A 22,642-nucleotide genomic window follows, 5' to 3' on the forward strand; every position below is an offset into this window, starting at 1 on the left:
TTGGTTGGAGTATGAGTCTCTGGGAAGTTCCCTGTGTTCAAATTTTCTTGTTCTGTTGCTCTCTTTGTGGAGACCCTGTCCTCTCCAGCTCTTACTATTTCCCAGTTCTTACATAAAATTCCATTCACTCTGCCCAACAGTTGCCCATCAGGCTCAGCATCTACTTTGATAGTCTATAGGGCAGAGGCTTTCAGAGGCCCTCCGTGGTAGGTTCCTAGGTTGTTTCCTGTTTTCTTCTTCTTCTGATGTCCATCCTCTTTGCCTTTCAGGATGGGGATTGACCGTTTTAGGTAGGGTCCTCTCTCTTGCTTAGTTTCTTTAGATGCACAGATTTTAGTGGGTTTGTCCTATGTTGTAAGTCTATATGAGTGAGTATATACCATGTGTGTCTTTTTGCTTCTGGGACAACTCACTCAGGATGATCCTTTCCAGGTCCCAACATTTACCTGCAAATTTCATGATTTCCTTATTTTTTATTGCTGAGTAATATTCCATCGTATAGATGTACCACAATTTCTGCATCCATTCTTCAGTTGAGGGGCATCTGGGTTGTTTCCAGCTTTTGGCTATTACAAATAAAGCTGCTACAAACATGGTTGAGCAAATGTCCCTTTTGTGTACTTGAGCCTCTTTTGAATATATGACCAGGAGTGGTATGGCTGGATCTTGAGGAAGCACTATTCCTAGTTGTCTGAGAAAGTGCCAGATTGATTCCCAGAATGGTTGTACAAGTTTACATTCCCACCAGTGGAGAAGGGTTTCCCTTTCTCCACAACCTCTCTAGAATGTGTTGTCACTTGAGATTTTGATCTTGGCCATTCTGATGGGTGTAAGGTGAAATCTCAGAGTTGTTTTGATTTGCATTTCCCTAATGGCTAATGACCTGCAGCATTTCTTTAAGTGCTTCTCTGCCATTTGATATTCCTCTGTCGAGAATTCTCTGTTTAGCTATGTACCCCATTTTTTAACTGGATTACTTGGTTTGCTGCTTTTCAGCTTCTTTAGTTCTTTATATATACTGGATATGAGCCCTCTCTCAGATAAAGGGTTGTTGAAGATTCTTTCCCAATCTGTAGGCAGTTGCTTTGTTTTGATGACGGTGTCCTTTGCTTTGCAGAAGCTTTTCAGTTTCATGAGGACCCATTTATTGATTATTGTTCTTAAGAGTCTGTGCTGTTTGTGTTCTGTTCAGGAAGTTTTCTCCTGTACCAATGAGTTCTAGGGTATTCCCCACTTTTTTTTCTAGACGATTTAATGTGTCTGGCTTTATGTTGAGGTCTTTGATCCACTTGGACTTCAGTTTTGTGCAGGGTGATAAGTATGGATCTATTTTTATTTTTCTACATGTAGACATCCAGTTGGACCAGCACCATTTGTTGAAGATGCTATCTTTTTTCCATTGTATGGTTTTGGCATCTTTGTCAAAGATCAAGTGTCCATAAGTGTGTGGGTTTATTTCTGGGTCCTCTGTTCAGTTCCATTGATCCACCATTCTGTTTCTCTGCCAGTACCATGCAGTTTTTAAAACTGTTGCTCTGTAGTGCAACTTAAGATCAGGGATGGAGATACCTCCAGAAGATCTTTTATTGTAGAGGATTGTTTTTAGCATTTCTGGGTTTCTTGTTATTACATATGAAGTTGAGAATTTTTCTTTTCAGGTCTGTAAAGAATTGTGTTGGTAATTTGATGGGAATTGTATTGAATCTGTAGATTGATTTTGCTAAGATGGCCATTTTTACTATGTTAATCCTACCAAGCCATGAGCATGGGAGATCTTTCTATCTTCTCATATCTTCTTCTAATTCTTTCTTCAGAGACTTGAAATTTTTTTCATACAAGTCTTTGACTTCCTTGGTTAGGGTTACTCCGAGGTACCTTATGTCATTTGTGGCTATTGTGAAGGGTGTTGTTTCCCTAATTTCTTTCTCAGCCCTTTTGTCTTTTGTATATAGGAGGGCTACTGATTTTTTTTAGTTAATTTTGTATCCGGCCACTTTGCTGAAGGTGTTTATCAGCTGTATGAGTTCCCTGGTAGAGTTTTTGGGGTCACTCAGTTATGCTATCATATCATCTGCAAATAGTGATAATTTGACTTCTTCCTTTCCAATTTGTATCCCCTTGATCTCCTTCAACTGTCTTATTGCTCTAGCAAGGACTTCCAGAACTATGTTGAAGAGATATGGAGAGAGTGGGCAGCCTGGTCTTGTCCCTGATTTCAGTGGGATTGTTTAAGTTTCTCTCTGTTTAGTCTGATGTTGGCTATAGGTTTGCTGTATATTGCCTTTACTATGTTTAGATATGTGCCTTGTATCCCTGATCTCTCCAATACTTTAAACATGAATGGATGTTGGGTTTTGTCAAATGATTTTTCAGCATCTAGGGAGATTATCATGTGTTTTTTTTCTTTCAGTTTGTTAATATGGTGGATCACATTTATGGATTTCCGTATATTGAACCACCCCTGCATACCTGAGATGAAGCCTACTTGGTCATGGTGGATGATATCTTTGATGTGTTCTTGTATTTAGTTTGCGAGTATTTTGTTGAGTATTTTTGCATCAATGTTCATAAGGGAGATTGGCCTGAAGTTCTCTTTTTTGGTTGGGTCTTTGTGAGGTTTAGGTACCAAGGTGACTGTGGCTTCATAGAATGAGTTTGGTAATGTTGCTTCTGTTTCGATTTGGTGGAATAGTTTGAAGAGAACTGGAGTTAGCTCTTTTTGAATGTCTGGTAGAATTCTGCGCTGAAACCATCAGGTCCTGGGCTTTTTTGGATTGGAGACTTTCGATGACTGCTTCTATTTCCTTGGGGGATATAGGACTATTTAATTGATTTACCTGGTCCGGATTTAGGTTTGGTAAGTGGAATCGATCAAGAAAATTGTCCATTTCATTTAAATTTTCTAATTTTGTTGTGTATAGACTTTTGAAATAAGTCCTAATGATTGCTTGGATTTCCTCAGTGTCTGTAATTATGTCCCCTTTTTCATTTCTGATTTTGTTGATTTGGATGGTGTCTCCCTGCCATTTTTAGCTTGGCTAAGGGTTTATCTATCTTGTTGGTTTTCTCAAAGAACCAGCTCTTGGTTTCATTGATTCTTTGAATTGTTTTATTTGTTTCTAGTTGATTGATTTCAGCCCTGAGTTTGATTATTTCCAGCCGTCTGCTCCTTCTTGGTGTGTCTGCTTCTTCTTTTTCTAGGGCTTTTAAGTGAGCCATTAAGTTGCTTGAATGCACTGTCTCAAATTTCTTCTTGAAGGCACTTAGTGCTATGAACTTTCCTCTTAGCACTGCCTTCATTGTGTCCCACAAGTTTGGGTATGTTGTGTCTTCATTTTCATTGAGTTCTAGGATTATTTTAATTTCTTTCTTTATTTCTTCCCTGACCCAGCTGTCTTTTAGTAGCAAGTTGTTCAGTTTCCATGTATGTGTAGGCTTTTTTTTATTTCTGTTGTTACTGAGGTCCAGCTTTATTCCATGGTGATCAGACAGGATACAAGGGATTATTTCAATCTTCTTGTATCTGTTGAGGCTTGCTTTGTCACCAACTATGTGGTCTATTTTGGAGAAGGTTCCATGCGGTGCTGAGAAGAAGGTAAATTCTTTTGTGCTTGGGTGTAAGGTTCTGTAAATGTCTGTTAGGTCCATTTGATTCATGACCTCTGTTAGAGATATTGTTTCTTTGTTTAATTTCTGTTTAGTTGACCTGTCCTTTGTTGAGAGTGGGGTGTTGAAGTCTTCCACTATTAGTGTGTGGGGATCTATGTGTGGTTTAAGTTTTATCAATGTTTCTTTCACAAATGTGGGTTCCCTTGTATTTGGGGTATAGATGTTCATGATTGTGATGTCTTCTTGGTGTAATTTTCTTTTGTGCTTGGGTGTAAGGTTCTGTAAATGTCTGTTAGGTCCATTTGATTCATGACCTCTGTTAGAGATATTGTTTCTTTGTTTAATTTCTGTTTAGTTGACTTGTCCTTTGTTGAGAGTGGGGTGTTGAAGTCTTCCACTATTAGTGTGTGGGGATCTATGTGTGGTTTAAGTTTTATCAATGTTTCTTTCACAAATGTGGGTTCCCTTGTATTTGGGGTATAGATGTTCATGATTGTGATGTCTTCTTGGTGTAATTTTCCCTTGATGAGTATGAAGTGTCTTTCCGTCTCTTTTGAGTAATTTTGGTTGAAAGTGTATTTTATCAGATATTAGAATGGCTACTCCTGCTTGCTTCTTGGGTCCATTTGCTTGAAAAGCCGTCTTCCATCCCTTTACCCTCAGGCAATGTCTATCTTTGTGACTTAGGTGTGTTTCTTGTATACAACAGATTGCTGGGTTTTGTTTATGCATCCATTCTGTTAGTCTGTGTCTTTTTATTGGAGAATTAAGTCCATTGATATTGAGAGAGATTAATGACCAGTGGCTGTTAGATCCTTTGAATTTGATGTTGGCTGTGGTCATACGGTTGTGTGCTTGGTTGCTTTTTTTTTTTTTTTTTTTTTACTGTAGTGGGGTTATTTATTTCCTGTGTTTTCTTGAATGTAGCTAGTTTTCTTGGGTTGTATTTTCCCTTCCAGTGTCTTCTGTAATGCTGGATTTGTATGTAGATATTGTTGAAATTTGTTCTTGTCACTGAATATCTTGTTTTCTTCATCTATGAGGACTGAGAGTTTTGCAGGGTATAGTAGGCTGGGCTGACATCTGTGTTCTCTTAGGGTCTGCATGATATCCATCCAGGCCCTTTTGGCTTTCATAGTCTCTGTTGAAAAGTCAGGTGTGATTCTGATGGGTTTGCCATTATATGTTATGTTACTTGGCCTTTTTCTCTTGCAGCTTTTAATATTTTTTCTTTGTTCTGTATACTTACGGTTTTGATTATTATGTGGCGGGAGGATTTTCTTTTCTGGTCTAATTTATTGGGTGTTTTATAGGCCTCTTGTATTCTTATTGGCCTCTCCTTTAAGTTGGGGAAATTTTCTTCAATGATTTTGTTGAAAATGTTTTCTGGGCCTTGGTGCAGGGAATCTTCTTTTTCCTCTATTCCTATTATCCTTAGGTTTTGTCTTTTTATGTTGTCTTGAATTTCTTAGACGGTCTGTGTCAGGAATTTTTTAGATTTAACATTTTCTTTGACAGATACATCTATTTCTTCCATTGTATCTTCCACACCTGAGATTCTTTCTTTCATTTCTTGTAGCCTATTGGCTATGCTAACCTCTGTAGTTTCTGCTTTCTTCCCTAAGTTCTTTCTCTCCACAATTTCTTCTATTTGTGTTTTTTTTTTTTAATTTTTCCAATTCTATCTTCAGGTCTTGAGCTATTTTGTTGGTTTCTTTCACCTGTCTGACTGTATTTTCATGTTTTTCCATCAATTCCTTCAGCTGTTTGTTTGAACAATCCACTGTTTCTTTTATTTCATTCAGTGATTTAAGCATTTCCTCTCTAAAGGCCACAGACTGTTTGGATGCAGCTTCCTCTATTTCTTTTCGTATTTTATTTGTTTCCTCTGTTATCTTCTTCATGAGCATAGATGTTAGGTCATCTCCTTGAATTTCATTTATGCTGGGGTGTCTAGGGCTATTTGCCCCTGGATAACTGGGTTCTGGAGATGCCATATTGCTCTGGCTTTTGTTGGTTGAACTTTTATGTTGTCCTCTACCCATTGGGCTATCTTAGTTATTTGAATTTAGTTTCTGGTTGTTCCTGGACTCTTGTAGTAGAGAGAATCTCTTTGGCAGGAAGATGGTTTGTCCTGAAGGAAGCCTTCCCAGCTTTTGGGTATATTCACTGGATGTTTTTCAGGAGTTGCTACAGCTCACCTCAGGCATAGAGGCCTGGGTGGTAACTGTGGTCCTGATTAGTCAAGAGGGCTCTCCTCTCACTGGGAGAAGTCCTGGAGACAGCTGCCCTCCTTCTGGGTTTCTTGCTGTAAATTTAGTGATCATCCACTGTAACCTGTGTGTCCCGTGGTTTGGTCGGTTTTGTTAGGGATAACTGGTTGCCCCTTGGAGCAGTATTTGGGGGTTGATCTCAGGGTTCCCAGTCTTTTGTAGGTCTGAGGTTGGGGCTCTGTGCCCCAGAACCCAAGAGGTAATCTGTGGCAGGTGAGTACTTCTCTGGTGTCTTCGGGCAGACAGTTCTGCCTGTAAGGAGCAGTTGGTACAAAGCAGGCCTCTGGGCTGGCGGAGCGTGCGCCCACCTGCTAGTCTGTGGGAGCTGAGTTTCCAATCACTCTGTGCTCCCTGTTTGGGCCCAGATCTGTGATGGCTGGGCGTACTCGCCTGTTTGCGATCTGCAGTCTGCTAAACTTTCTCTAGGTGACCCCAGCAGCACAGTTTCTTCCTTCCCTGTGGGGTCCTCTCCGGACAGGGGTTCCCAGTCCCTGTTGTACTGGGGTGCGCAGCTTGTCTGTACAGCTGAGCTGAGCGTGCAGCTCTCCGAGTGCAGCAGGAGCTCAGCTGTGGTGGCAGCGGGTACCCGCAGTCCTAGAGATCTTCCGGGGAAAGACTGGGTGACCCATGTTCAGACTCACAACTTTGCTTCCCCGTGGGGTTTTCTTGCTACTGGGACTCCCAGTCTGGGGCACCCTTGTGCCCATCGATCAGCCTGGGAAATTGATCGGGACATGCAGGCTTGTGGCTCCAGCCCGGAGACCCAACGCCTGAGTTACCCGGGATTTCTTCTGGGTTCTGGCTGGGTAGCCGAGAGTGGACCTGACTGATTCCCATGCCGTGGGAGCCTCCCCTCACCTGGGAAACACGATCGCTGTAGTTTCAGGGCCCAGAGATCAGACTCCTGGTTGCTGCACGGAGAGTTTTGTCCTGCTTCTCAGACACAGTGCTCTCCCGGCACCGCCATCTTGGCTCCCCCAGGATTGATCATCTTATCATGTGTCTCCTTTCTTGTTCTTCTTCTTTAGGTGTATAGATTTCATTATGTTTATCATATCTTGTAGGTCTATATAAGCGAGTATATACCATGTTTGTCTTTCTCATTCTGGGATACTTCACTCAGAGTGATCTTTTCTAGATCCCATCATTTGCCTGCAAATTTCATGATTTCCTCCTTTTTGATTACTGAGTAGTATTCCATTGTGTAAAAATACCACAATTTCTGTATCCATTCCTCCATTGATGGACATCTGGGTTGTTTACAGGTTCTGCCTATTACAAATAAAGCTGCTACAAACATGGTTGAGCAAATGTCCTTGTTGTGTACTTGAGCAAATTTTGGGTATATACCTAGCAGTAGTATTGCTGGTTCTTGAGGAAGCACTATTCCTTATTGTCTGAGAAAACACCAGATTGATTTCCAAAGTGGTTGTACCAGTTTCCATTACCAACAGCAATGGAGGAGGGTTCCCCTTTCTCCACAACCTCTCCAGCATGTGTTGTCACTTGAGTTTTTGATCTTGGCCATTCTGATGGGTGTAAGGTGATATCTCAGGGTCGTTTTGATTTACATTTCTCTAATGGCTGATTATATTGAGCATTTCTTTAAGTGTTTCTCTGCCATTTAATATTCCTCTACAGAGAATTCTCTGTTTAGCTCTGTTCCCCATTTTATAATTGGATTACTTGGTTTGTTGCTTTTCAGCTTTTTTAGTTCTTTATATATACTGGATATTAGCCCTCTGTCAGAAAAAGGGTTAGTGAAGATTCTTTCCCAATCTGTAGGCATTAGTTTTGTTTTGATGACAGTGTCCTTTGCTTTACAGAAGCTTTTCAGTTTCATGAGGTCCCATTTTTTGATTGTTGATCTTAGAGCCTGTGCTGTTGGTGTTCTGTCAAGGAAGTTGTCTCCTGTGTCAATGAGTTCTAGGCTGTCCCCACTTTTTCTTCTAACCAATTTAGAGTATCTGGTTTTATGTTGAAGTCTTTGATCCACTTGGACTTTAGTTTTGTGCAGGGTGATATGGATCTATTTTCATTTTTCTGCATGGAGACATCCATTTGGACCAGCACCATTTATGGAAGATGCTGTCTTTTTTTCTATTGAATGGTTTTGGCTTCTTTGTCAAAAATCAAGTATTCATAGGTGTGTGGGTTTATTTCTGGGTCTTCTATTTGGTTGCATTGATCCTTCTTTCTGTTTCTATGCCAATACCTTGCAGTTTTTATTACTATTGCTCTGTAGTACAGCTTGAGATCATGGATGGAGATACCTCCAGATAATCTGTTGTTATACAGGATCGTTTTGGAGATTCTGGGTTTTTTGTTTCTCCATATGAAGCTGAGAATCTTCATTCATGAAATGTTATTCAGCAATAATAAACAAGGAAATCATGAAATTTGCAGGCAAATGATGGGAACTTGAAAAGATCATCCTTAGTAAACTATCCCAGAACCTGAAAGACACATAAGGTATATACTTACTCACAAATGGATGTTAGACATATAATATAGGATAAAAATACTAAAATCTGTACACTTACAGAAACTACTTAATAAGGAGGACTTTGGTTAAGATGCTCAATCCCCATTCAGAAAGGCAAAGAGGATGGACATCAGAAGAGGAAGAAAACAGGGAAAAGGACAGGAGCCTACTTCAGAGGGCCTCTGAAAGGCCCTACCCTGCAGGGTATCAGAGCAGATGCTGAGTGTTACAGCCAAACTTTGGGCAGAGTTCAGGGAATCTTTTGAAAGAAAGGGGAGATAGTAAGACTTTGAAAGGATATGAGCTCCACAAGGAGAGCAACGGAACCAAAAAATCTGGACACAGGGGTCTTTTCTGAGACTGATACTCCAACTAAGAGCCTTTCATGGAGACACCCTAGAACCCTTGCAGAGATGTGGCCCATGGCAGTTCTATGTCCATATTAATGGGAACAGGGACTGTCTCTGACATGAACTGATTGTCCTGCTTTTTGATCACCTCCCCCTCAGGAGGGAGCAGCCTTACTGGACCACAGAGGAAGAAAAAGAAGCCAGTCCTGATGAGACCTGATAGACTAGGATTAGAAGGAAGTGGAGGAAGACCTCCCCTATCAGTAGACTTGGGAGGGGCATGGGTGGAGAAGGGGAAGGAGAATGGGATGGGGAGGGGAGGAATGAAGGAGCTACAGGCAGGGATAAAAATAAACTGTAATTAGTAAAAGTAAAAAAAAAAAAAAAAAACACAACCTACCCTTAAAAAAATTGTCATTTTGTTCAGGAAGTTGTCTCTTGTGCCAATGAGTTCAAAGCTCTTCCCCACTTTTTTTTTCTAACCTTAAAAAACTGACTCTCCTCTGACTAGCCATAAATTTTCAGTAGATCCTTGGCTAAGGATGGCACTTTTGTGCCCAACTCCTTCCTACATGGTAGGCATTGCTCTGGTTTGGGCTTGCAGAGTTCTTTTTCATGATGTCACAACCATTGAGTTCATATGATCAACTATCATGTTGTGTCTGGAAGCCACTGTTTCTTTGTGTTCATTCAATATCTCTGGCTTATATAGTCTTATTGCCCTTTTCTGAAATGATCTCTGAGCTTTGGCAGAAGAGAAGGAAGTTATAGTCGTTTCATTTAGAGTTGAGTATTCAGTAGTCTCTTATTCCACACCTTGGTCTACTTTGCACCTCTGTGTTAATTACAATTTACTACAACAGAAGCTTCTCTGGTGAGGACTGAAAGATGCCTTAATCTATGGCTATAACAATAAGTCAAAAAGGACTCAGTTTAATACTACATACATTTAATAGAGTGGCATTACTAGGTTCTACTTTTATGGCCTGTGACCTACTTATTCAAAGATTCACTACTCAACAGTGGTGCTAGGTATGAATTTGGTCTCCTGGAATGGAACTTAAATCCCTTAAGAATGTCATTATTCCCTCCTATAATTTTCAAATCTCTATTGCAACAATGGTAAGGTCCTGCCAGTCCAGTGGCTATTGTAGTTTATAGGGTTCAGACTTCGGCAAGATTACTTTCCTCTGGGTGTATGCAGAGCAACTTGAACCCTATAAAAGCTAGCAAATAGAGATGAAATTTCCAGGTCAATAACAGATTAATATCTCCAAGAATTTAATCACTTATCGTTTGTTTTCTTTTTAAAATTTATTTATTTTTAAATAAATTACAATTCATTCACTTTGTATCCCAGCTGTAGCCCCCTCCCTTATCCCCACAAATCCCATCCTCCCTCTCTCATCTCTTCCCATGGCCCTCCCCACGTCCACTGATAGGGGAGGTCCTCCCTCTGACCCTAGCCTATTAGATCTCATCAGGAATGGCTGCATTGTCTTCCTCTGTGGCCTGGCAAGGCTGCTCTCTCATCAGGGACATGTGATCAAAGAGTCAGACACTAAGTTCATGTCAGAGACAGGCCCTATTCCCACAGGGATTCCACTTGCACACTGGGCTGCCATGGGCCACATCCGTGCAAGGGTTCTAGGTTGTCTCCATGCATGGTCCATGGTTGGAGTATCAGTCTCAGTAAAGACCCCTGTGCCAAGATTTTTTGGATCTGTTGGTATTCTTGTGGAGCTCCTGTTCCCTCAATGTCTTCCTATTTCCCTCTTCTTTCATAAGATTTTGTACTCTACCCAAAGTCTGGCTAACAGTTTCTGCATCTGCTTTGATACCATAATGGGTAGTGTCTTTCAGAGGTCTTCTGTGGTAGCCTCCTGTCCCATTGCCTCTTTTCTCCATCCTCTGAAGACATCCAGTTTACTTTTCTGAATTAGGACTGATCATCTTAACCAGGATCTTCCTTCTTGCTTAGCTTCTTTAGGTGTACAGTTTATAATATATTTATCCTATATTTTATCTCTAATATCCACTTATAAGTGAGTTTATACCATGTGTGTCTTTCTGCTTCTGTGATACCTCACTCAGGATGAACTTTTCCAATTCCCACCATTTGCCTGCAAATTTCATCAGTTCCTTGTATTTATTATTGGACAGTTTTATGCATTTACTCAATGAATTCCCTTCTCTCATCTCTTTCCTATGCCTGCTAGAACCCATTTTCTCAACAAATGGGTTTTTATCTTTTGTGTGATCCAATGATTTTAATGAGCTTTGTGCTTGAGGACATTTTCTGTTATTGCAAAGGTAACATATGAACAGCTTGGATAATATGAGTACTTTTTCCTCATTGACCAGTAACTATGAATATTTTCACAAGAAGTGATGAGATTTTATTGACCTATCTCTTATCCATGATAAATCGTTGACAGACTTAATTCGTCCAGGTCTGACACAAATATCAGTGTTGAGATTTTCATGCTAACAAAATAATATTAGAATATTGAAAAGTCTATAATTTTACCATATTGTTTATTTTATTATCATACCATCATTTTTGTTATTAAATGAAACTATATAATGTTTACATTTTGTCTTGTTCTTATAGGCCACATTATTTGAGTACATTGGACTCATGAAATATGAAGACATATTTTTAACTTTATCATCACTTCACCTTACAAAACCAGTTTCAGATGAAAACATTACAGTGATTGACACAAAGTTTAGTGATATTCCTGTTTGTCTGTACTTACCAAAAAAGAAGCCCAAAATACAGAAGCCAGCTATAATTTTCATTCATGGTGGTGCCTTTGTCTTGGGAAGTTGCAGTAAGTGTATTTTTTATATGAATATGAATAAATGAGAATATGTTCCTATCAAAATAATTGCAGTGTACTGATAAGTAGATGGAGCATTTGCCTGTACAATGTTGACATAGGCAGTAAGTGCATCTTAACAGAGATACATTGGAATGTACGGGTCACAGCTCACACATATTTGTACATATAATTTGGTAAGTAAAATAATCAAGTAGAAACGAGATAGTTTTGTTAGAAAAATAAAGGTTTAAGTAAACATAATGATACCATAAACTTAAAATTGCAATGAATAAACTTGGAATTATATTAAAAAAAAACAAATCACATAAAATAAATAAACATTGAGGTCAACCAGGTGTTTTAACTGTTAAGTCCTAAATAATATAATTGCTGCCATACTACAGCTAACATTTGTTCAAGGTTTAGATGGTGATACAACAATAATATTGAGGTTTAGGACTCAAAGCATTACTTTGTATTAAAATTATAAAACAAATAAAGCTGAGTAAACAGTCTCTGTCTGGAAGTAAGCGTAGTAGTTAGACAGACAGTAGCTCTTGTTTACAGTATTTTATCTCCTACAATTTATGATATGTTCTGGTCACAGATTCTGAGCATCTTCTTGTTCCTACCCACATTATGGAGATTATCATTTGGATGGCTTTCTATTCTTTCCTTCCTGATGGTTCACCACCATTTTGTGATGTGAAAATATGGCCACATTGATTATTAATTAACATTTCAGTAATTGTATCCATTTGTTGACAAACCTTTAGTTAAACACTGAAGTGTGGAGGCCTACAGTCTCCTTTGTTATCTTGTCCACTTTCTGCCTCTTCTTTCTCTAACTTTATATTTTGAACATATTTAGCCATATATATTTCCTCAAGTTCCCGGAATTCTCAGTAAACTGTTGCACATTTCACTAAAATAACATTTCATGTTGTTTATGTTTATTTTCTGGCAATTATTATTTTTATGTTTAATATGATGGATGCCAATTTATTCTTTGTGTATGAATTGCTAATTAAAGAGAATTGTTAACATTACTGTTCCTTAATTTTTTTTAGGAAAAAATTGTCCCTTCCTTCCTCTTTTAAATTTATTAACTATTTTATATACAATTAACTCTTGTAAAGAATTACAAGAGCAAGCACACACTTTTATTTTATTTTAATGAAAATTAAAATTGTCAATTAGATACAGAAAGGTAACCTAAAGTTTACTTGTAAATATATTAGATATTCATAACCATATGCAAATATGCAAGTCTCTGGAAAAATAAATACTTAGCTGTTTTAATAGTACTAAATACCTTGCATTAACTAAGTTGATGCCCTTGATTGAAAAGTTTCTTAAATAAGTAATAACTGTGGTGAATCTCTGAGTTTCTTAAATGAATGAATGTACAATGTTGCCTATAATGCTGCCTATAATGTTAGTTTCAACTTAATTCCAGGTTTTCTAATACTTCTACCAAGAGTTTTATGGAACATGGTGGTAATGAAGGAGCCAATCTTTATCCTGATCTCCGACAGGTTGTTGCTCTGTGTGACAATGATTACTGAGTTTCCATCCATCAACCAATTAAAAGTCACATTTCTATCACAATCATGATTATTTTTGGGTTTCTGTTATTTGCTATTCACAGGACACCATTTTATATTTAATCCTTTCATTTCAGAGGCAGCAGCCTACGATGACCTGAACAGATGGACAGCAAACAAGCTTGATGCTGTGGTTGTGGGAATAGAGTAAGAGAACCAAACAAATTACTTAAATTTTGCGGAATATCTAAATTGTAGCAATAATTATGCAGTCCCTTTAGTGCTATGATTTTAACTAAATTTAACATGGTATAACTTTAGGTAAGATTTTTAATTAGTAAAATATGTTGTATATTGTTTAAACAATTCCACAGGTTGCTTTTTAAGGTATTTGCTGTTCTTTACCTTGAAGAATATTTTTTTTTTTATTGTTGTGGTCAGATTATGTGAATTTCAAATATTTTAGGTACAGATTAAAACACAAATACAAGAACCAGCTGGTAAAAGTTGCTTAATATCATCATGTGAACAATTCACTAGTTCTAATGGATATGAAGGTAACTGAGTTAAAAAGTGAGATAGTTCAATAGGTTTGATTCTGTCATAGAATCCAGACAAATACACAGAAAAGGACAAACAAATGAAATAGTACTTAATCTTATGAATCAACTTATAAGTTTTAGTAAGATTCATTGGTGGTAAGTGTTAAGATATTCATATTTAAATTACTTAAATACATTCAAATTTCCTGTGACATTTTCTGCATTTAATATTTCTGCATAATGCTATCAATGACACTGAGTTGCTCTTGAGTCACCAAATGCACTGAGGGCCACTGAAGCATACAGACTTTACAGTGTGAACACACCTTCTGTCCCACTCCTTCCTCCTCACCACCAATACCTGAAACCCTGAACCAGAAACTACTTCTCACTTTAAGACAGAAGTCACCAGTGAGCTCGGGGTTAATTCGTGAGACTTATAATTCAAAGTAGGGCCCATATCTGCATATTTGTTGGTGAGCATGAGGTATTTACTTGCATAATTTTAACTAGGGCTTTGTTTCTGACTGATTTATTTCTAAAGTTACAGACTTGCTCCTCAGTATCCATTCCCAGCTGCATTTGAAGACTGTGTTTCTGTGATCAAGTTCTTTCTCCAAGAAAAGGTTCTTACAAAATACAGAGTGGATCCCACTCGAATCTGCATTATGGGAGACAGTTCTGGGGGTACGTTGACAGCAACGGTGACTCAACTGGTATGTTGCATGTGATATATCTGTGTGTTTAGCTATGTGGTGATGGCTCAGTCCTTTAATCCCAGCACTCAGGAGGCAGAGGCACATGCAGGCAGTCTTTGAGTTGACGATCACCTTGGTCTACAGAGTGAGCTCTAGGACAGTCAGGGCTACACCGAGAAATCCTATCTTGAAAAGCCAAATATAAATACATATATTTGGTAAATACATATATTGGTCTCAAAAAAATGTGAAAACACAGGAATTATTAAACACACTACAGTAAAACAAAAAGCAACAAAGCACACAACCTTATGACCACAGCCAACATCAAAATCAAAGGATCTAACAGCCACTGGTCATTAATCTCTATCAACATCAATGGACTCAATTTTCCAAAAAAAAGATACAGACTAACAGAATGGATACGTAAACAAGACCCAGCAATCTGTTGCATACAAGAAACACAACACACCTAAGTCACAAAGATAGACATTACCTGAGGATAAAGGGTTGGAAGATGGCTTTCCAAGCAAATGGATCCAAGAAGCAAGCAGGAGTAGCCATTCAAATATCTGATAAAATACACTTTCAACCAAAATTAATCAAAAGAGACAGGGAAGGACACTTCATACTCATCAAGGGAAAATTTCACAAGAAAGACATCACAATCCTGAACATCTATGCCCCAAATACAAGGGCACCCACATTTGTAAAAGAAATATTGATAAAACTTAAACCACACATAGATTCCCACACATTAATAGTGGGAAACTTCAACACCCCACTCTCAACAAAGGACAGGTCAACAAAACAGAAATTAAACAAAGAAACAAAGTCTCTAACAGAGGACATGAATCAAATGGACCTAACAGACATTTACAGAACCTTACACCCAAACACAAAAGAATTTACCTTCTTCTCAGCACCGCATGGAACCTTCTCCAAAATAGACCACATAATTGGTGACAAAGCAAGCCTCAACAGATACAAGAAGATTGAAATAATCCCTTGTATCCAATCTGATCACCATGGAATAAAGCTGGACCTCAACAACAACAGAAATAGCAAAAAGCCTACACACACATGGAAACTGAACAACTTGCTACTAAATGAAAGCTGGGTCAGGGAAGAAATAAAGAAAGAAATTAAAGTCTTCCTAGAATTCAATGAAAATGAAGGCACAACATACCCAAACTTGTGGGACACAATGAAAGCAGTGCTAAGAGGAAAGCTCATAGCACTAAGTGCCTTCAAGAAGCAATTCGAGACAGCTCATTCAAGCAACTTAATGGCTCACCTAAAAACCCTAGAAAAGGAAGAAGCAGACACACCAAAAAGGAGTAGATGGTTGGAAATACTCAAACTCAGGGCTGAAATCAATCAATTAGAAACAAATAAAACAATTCAAAGAATCAATGAAACCAAGAGTTGGTTCTTTGAGAAAACCAACAAGATAGACAAACCCTTAGCCAAGCTAACTAAAAGGCAGAGAGACACCATCCAAATCAATAAAATCAGAAATGAAAAGGGGGACGTAACGACAGAAACTGAGGAAATCCAAACACTCATTAGGGCTTACTTCAAAAGTATATATACCACAAAATTTGAAAATCTAAATGAAATGGACACTTTTCTTGATTGTTCCACTTATGAAAACTGAATCAGGACAGGTAAATCAATTAAATAGTCCTATATCCCCCAAGGAAATAGAAGTGGTCATGGAAAGTCTCCCATCCAAATAAAGCCCAGGACCAGATGGATTCAGCACAGAATTATACCAGACCTTCAAAGAAGAGCTAAAACCAAGTCTCTTCAAACTATTCCACAAAATAGAAACAGAAGGAACACTAACAAACTCATTCAATGAAGCAACAGTCACCTTGGTACCTAAAACTCACAAAGACCCAACAAAAAAGAGAATTTCAGGCCAATCTGCCTTATGAACATTGATGCAAAAATACTCAACCAAATACTTGCAAACTGAATACAAGATCACATCAAAGACATCATCCACTATGACCAAGTAGGCTTCATCCCAGGTATGCAGGGGTAGTTCAATATACAGAAATCCATCAATGTGATCTACCATATTAAAAAAACTAAAAGAAAAAAAAACATCATAATCTCCCTAGATGCTGAAAAATCATTTGACAAAATCCAACATTCACTCATGTTTAAAGTATTGGAGAGATCAGGGATACAAGGCACATATCTAAACAGTAAAAGCAATATACAGCAAGCCTATAGCCAACATCAGGCTAAACAGAGAGAAACTTAAAGCAATCCCACTGAAATCAGGGACAAGACCAGGCTGCCCACTCTCTCCATATCTCTTCAACATAGTTCTGGAAGTCCTTGCTAGAGCAATAACAAAACTAAAAAAGATTAAGGTGATACAAACTGGAAAGAAAGAAGTCAAATTATCACTATTTGCAGATGATATGATAATATAACTGAGTGACCCCCAAAATTCTACCAGGGAACACCTAAAGCTGATAAACACCTTCAGCAAAGTGGTCGGAATCAAAATTAACTCAAAAAAATCAGTAGCCCTCCTGTATACAAAAGACAAAAGGGCTGAGAAAGAAATTACGGAAACATCACCCTTCACAATAGCCACAAATGACATAAGGTACCTCGGAGTAACCCTAACCAAGGAAGTCAAAGACTTGTATGAAAAAAATTTCAAGTCTCTAAAGAAAGAATTAGAAGAAGATATGAGAAGATAGAAAGATCTCCCATGCTCATGACTTGGTAGGATTTACATAGTAAAAATGTCCATCTTACCAAACGCAATCTACAGATTCAATGCAATTCCCATCAAATTGGCCACACAATTCTTTACAGACCTGGAAAGAAAAATTCTCAACTTCATATGGAATAACAAGAAACCCAGAATTGCTAAAACAATCCTCTACAATAAAAGATCTTCTGGAGGTATCTCCATACCTGATCTTAAGCTGTACTATAGAGCAACAGTAATAAAAACTTCATTTTCCTGGCCTAGAAACAGAATGGTGGATCAATGGAACCGAACAGAAGACCTAGAAATAAACCCACAAAATTAAGGACACCTGAAATTTACAAAGATGCCAAAATCATACAACGGAAAAAGATAGCATCTTCAACAAATCCAATTTTAAAAAAAATGGGGAACAGAGGTAAACAGAGAATTCTCTGTAGAGGAATATCAAATGGCAGAGAAACACTTAAAGAAATGCTTGATGTCATTGTTTTTTTAATATGGTAGATCACATTGATGGATTTCTGTATATTGAACTACCCCTGCATACCTGGGATGAAGCCTACTTGGTCATAGTGGATGATATCTTTGATGTGATCTTGTATTCAGTTTGCAAGTATTTGGTTGAGTATTTTTGCATCAATGTTCATAAGGCAGATTGGCCTGAAATTCTCTGATGTTGGTCTAACTTGACGTCTACATGTAGAAAAATGCAAATAGATCCATACTTATCACCCTGCACAAAACTGAAGTCCAAGTGGATCAAAGACCTCAACATAAAACCAGACACATTAAATCCGTTAGAAGAAAAAGTGGGGAAGACCCTAGAACTCATTGGTACAGGGGACCACTTCCTGAGTAGAATTCCAAAAGCACAGGCGCTAAGAGCCCCAATCAATAAATGGGACCTCATGAAACTGAAAAGCTTCTGTAAAGCAAAGTACACTGTCATCAAAACAAAACTAATGCCTACAGATTGGGAAAGAATCTTCACCAACCCTTTATCTGACAGAGGGCTAATATCCATTATATAAAAAGAACTAAAGAAGCTGAAAAGCAAAAAATTGAGTAATCCAATTTAAAAAAAATGGGGAACAGAGGTAAACAGAGAATTCTCTATAGAGGAATATCAAATGGCAGAGAAACACTTAAAGAAATGCTTGATGTCATTAGCCATTAGGGAACTGCAAATCAAAACGACCCTGAGATTTCACCTTACACCAATCAGAATGGCCAAGATCAAAAACTCTATTGAGAACACATGCTGGAGAGTTTGTGGAGAAAACGGAACCCTCCTCCTCTGCTGGTGGGAATGTCAACTTGTACAACCACTCTGGAAATGAATCTGGCACTTTTTCAGACAACTAGGAATAGCGCTTCCTCAAGATCCAGCCATACCACTCCTAGGCATATATCCAAAAGAGGCTCAGGTACACAATAAGGACATTTGCTCAACCATGTTTGTAGCAGCTTTATTTGTAATAGCCAGAACCTGGAAACTCCCCAGATGCCCCTCAACTGAAGAATACATGCAAAAATTGTGGTACATCTACACAATGGAATATTACTCAGCAATGAAAAAATAAGGAAATCATGAAATTTGCAGGTAAATGGTCGGACCTGGAAAGGATCATTCTGAGTGAGCTGTCCCAGAAGCAGCAAGATACACACAGTATATACTCACTCATATAGATATGTAATATAGGACAAACCTACTAAAATCTGTACATCTGAAGAAACTAATCAAGAGAGAGTACCCTCACTAAAATGCTCAATCCCCATCCTGAAAGGCAAAAAGGTGGATATCAGAAGAAGAAGAAAGCAGGAAACAACCTAGGAACTTGCCACAGAGGGCCTCTGTGTGCTAACTTGAGGACAGCACTTCTGCTACATGAAAGAGCTATCGTATGGCTCTACCTCAGTTTTCACACCATGCTTCCTGCTGGATTTTCCACTAATCTGAAAGGATTCAGTTTATTTGTAAAGCTCACAGTGAATGCCATTGTGAAAATTAAGAACCAAGAAAAGATTACCTTAGAGAAATTTTTATTTCTTCATTTTTTTCTTGAACTTGTATGACCTACCTTCTATTGTCCTGCAACTTGGAGCTGGTCAGATGGGTAACCTTCTGATGAGCTTATAAGATTTCACTGTTGCTTACATTTTGTGAAGTCCTTTGCCTTTATGAGGGCGTGGCCTTGAGAGACCTTTTCATAGCTTGGAACTTTCCACAGAATGTCAGCAGCTACAGTCACTGATACAGAACTGCTTTAGATGCCAGAGCTGTATAGTGCTCACTTTCATTGAAGAAGTCTAGGTTCACTTGCGCAGAATGTACAAGGAGAAAAGATTGTAGCTAAAGACTCAGAACTCCTCTTATTTCTGGTAAGAAATAGAAGCTTCAACATGCAACATTCCACATCCTTTTTTGATCTTCTGATTTTCATAAATTATTATCTATATTGTCCATCATTTCTACCACACCATACTACTTAGATTAATGGTATTTATTTTTCTTTAACATGGCAATTTCCGTTAGATGTTAGCGTATATGTGAGTTTTGGCAGATTTATTTAATTATATTTGTAGATTTTGCACATTATATTACTCAGGTCAAAAGCTCTTTTAGGAAAATGAGATATGCTAATACATGCTTATTATTTGAGCTTTTGGGAAACTGAGACAGGGAGTTACTATGTTACAGAACATCCCTGAGATGTGCAACAAGACTTTATTACAAAAACTAAAGATAAATTTCTAGGAACAAAGCCTAAATAACTTATCAAAAATCTAACATCAGAAACAAAAATCTTGCCATCCACATTAAGATGCTGCTGGTCATCTTCCTATTTTTCATATATGAACAAATGTATGTGCAACTGCGTGCAAGTTGTTTCTGCACAGATGACAGTGGATTGACATTCTCATGTATCTAAACTAATGACTAAATGTTAAGAGAAAAATCACTAGTGTTTTAGACAAATTTATTTTCTCTGGTTACTGAGAAGAAATTAGAAATATTTTTGTTTGGAAGCTATTGATTAATTAGTTTTCATTATATTTCTAGCTACAGAATGATCCAAAATTCAAAGATAGAATTAAGGCACAAGCCTTGATATACCCTGGCCTACAGTCGCTTGATACTTCTCTACCATCTCATCGAGAGTACGCACATGGTCCGATTCTGTCTAGGGAGATGACAATTAAATTGGCATGCCTATATGTAACTGAAGACAAAGCTCTCCCCCAAGCTGCACTGAGAAATGAGCACATGCCAGAAGAGTCAAGACATCTGTTCAAGTTTGTTAACTGGAGTGACTTCCTTCCTGAGAAGTATAAGAAGAACCATGTTTACACTGAACCAGTTCTTGGAAAACTGAATGCTTCCTATCCAGCACTCGTGGATAGCAGGTTGTCCCCTTTGATAGCCAGTGACTCCCAGTTACAGAGTTTGCCACTGACCTACATCCTCACTTGTGAACATGATCCCTTAAGAGACGATGGATTTATTTATATCACACGGCTTAGAAATGTTGGAGTTCAAGTTACTCATGACCACATAGAGGAAGGAATCCATGGGGCCCTGTCATTCACCAGAGGTCCAGTGTTTTTAGATTTGGGATTAAAAGTAAGAGATAAGTATATTACTTGGTTAGAGGAAAATCTATAAATCATTTGTACATGTATCTAAGTAGTCAGGAAAGCATCTAATACTTATATTTTGTACTATTGTGTTATAAATGTGCACAAACTAAACTGATTTGTGGATAAAGCTACATTTCAATTTGAATAAAAATTACTGTATGTGTTTGAGAATGTTATTTCACCTTCTCAATTTTAGAAATATTGCCAAAATGAAGATCCACTTTATTATCCCCATTAATTACCATTTGTGGTTTAAGATGTACTTTGAGTATTCAAAGATGGCAGAACAAAGAAAACTGTGAGATTGGTTACATTTAAACATTTTTAGATTCAAGGCAGTGATAAACTTAAAAATTCAGAATATATAGTATGAAAAAAATTATTTTCATAAAAAGAATGGAATGATGAGGACTGGATGGGTTGGCACATTACTTTCCAACACTCTAGAGGTGGAGAGGCAGGTAGACAGATCTGAGTTCAAGTCCAGGCTGGTTTATCTAGCTATTTCCAGGCCAGCCATTGCCATATATTGACACACTGTCTCAAAAAGAAAAGAAAAAGAAAAGTTAAAAAAAGAAGCCACAAATGAACAGAAAGTGTGATAAAGTAGAATTGTAATGACCTTTTTATGGACTGAGCACTAAACTGTACTTCTGCTATGTTTTTCCAGTCATGTGCTGTCCATACTTTAATGTAGTCTACTCAAGATAAATGAACTTAGTTGTTCATTTCACTCACTTTCCATGAAATTTATATACTTCTTTTTATAAAAACAATTTGTGTACTGGAGGAAAAGGGTAATTTGACTGTAAATTGTTCCTAAAGCTTAAATATTTATCCGCACTTAAAATTTTATAAGATTAAACTTGAGGGGAATCTTTCTGGATTTAATTTATTGCTAGACAACATGTTTTAATGAATGACGGTACCCAGCCAACTATAAATTGCAGGTAGAATTATTTCTAGTGTTCTTTTGATTTTTCTACTGAAGCATTTTGCACACAAAGACTTGCATATCCAGGGAGTTTTGTGAGCTGATGACCTCCAGACATGTTTGTTTCCCTGTGATGATGGGACCCACACTCCTATCAGCACGAATCAACTCACAAATATCGGCATTTCCACTAAGAAATGTTACAATCAATGTTTATTTTTCTGACATCCTGGTGATTCTGTTGTTGTGTACCATTGTTTGATCAGTTTTGTGCTTTTTCCTAATGCTGAATAAACTTTGTAAAATGCAGATAAGTGGGTCTTGTGAATTTCATCAGAAATCAAACCATGGTCTCCAAATATATTTCCATTAGAATTTTTCTTTAGCTTGATCTCCTTGTTCATCTCAAATATGACTAGCTCACTAATCTCTTAGACTTCATCAATTAGCTCTTTTGGGGCATTCAGACACTAACCTATTGCAAGACCATCAGGAAAGGTTGATTAAGAGGTTTCTTTACTGTTGTTTGTGAAGCTGTAACATCTTAAGTAGCAGCACTCTGCTTGCTACATTTGTAAAAGAGAAACAATATTGGAAGTCTTATAGCAAACTAGACTTGATGTAAATCACTTGTTCTCCTTAGCTATTAATCGGAAATTGGGCAGAATAGAAAGACATACATTTCTCAGGTGGCAGCTTTTGTTCCAGAAGATATATGAAGAAAACACTTTGAAAAGGAGCCAGAAGAGAGTATTTAAACATAACCAATAGAGGGCTCTAGAGAGCACCCAACCCAGAGCTTGATTAGCAATCATCCTGCTTAGGTCCCCACCCATCCCAAGGGGAGCTGTTTGCAATAAATCTGTTAACTTCTCTTTCTCGGTGACTTGGTATATCATTTCCAGATATTCAGTTCTTTGTTATTTCCATCAAAAGGGTTTGGCAATTCGCTAGAAAACCACCTGCACCCTTGTTACAGTACTTAAGG

General features: G+C 37.9%; 1 protein-coding gene across 1 annotated transcript in view; it reads left to right on the forward strand.

Annotated features, from left to right (window-relative positions):
* LOC110563559 (arylacetamide deacetylase-like 2) overlaps positions 1–21,881 on the forward strand; it is a 41,960-nt gene extending 20,079 nt beyond the window's left edge. The window contains exons 2-5 of the mRNA XM_021660690.1: positions 11,332–11,554; positions 13,230–13,299; positions 14,179–14,350; positions 20,143–21,881. Coding sequence (XP_021516365.1) covers positions 11,332–11,554; positions 13,230–13,299; positions 14,179–14,350; positions 20,143–20,745 — 1,068 coding nt within the window. The 3' untranslated portion in view covers positions 20,746–21,881. The remainder of the gene's footprint in view (positions 1–11,331; positions 11,555–13,229; positions 13,300–14,178; positions 14,351–20,142) is intronic.
* The last annotated feature ends 761 nt before the right edge of the window (positions 21,882–22,642 follow it).

The sequence above is a fragment of the Meriones unguiculatus genome, chromosome 2 (assembly GCF_030254825.1).
Source record: "Meriones unguiculatus strain TT.TT164.6M chromosome 2, Bangor_MerUng_6.1, whole genome shotgun sequence".
Classification (NCBI taxonomy): Eukaryota; Metazoa; Chordata; class Mammalia; order Rodentia; family Muridae; genus Meriones; species Meriones unguiculatus.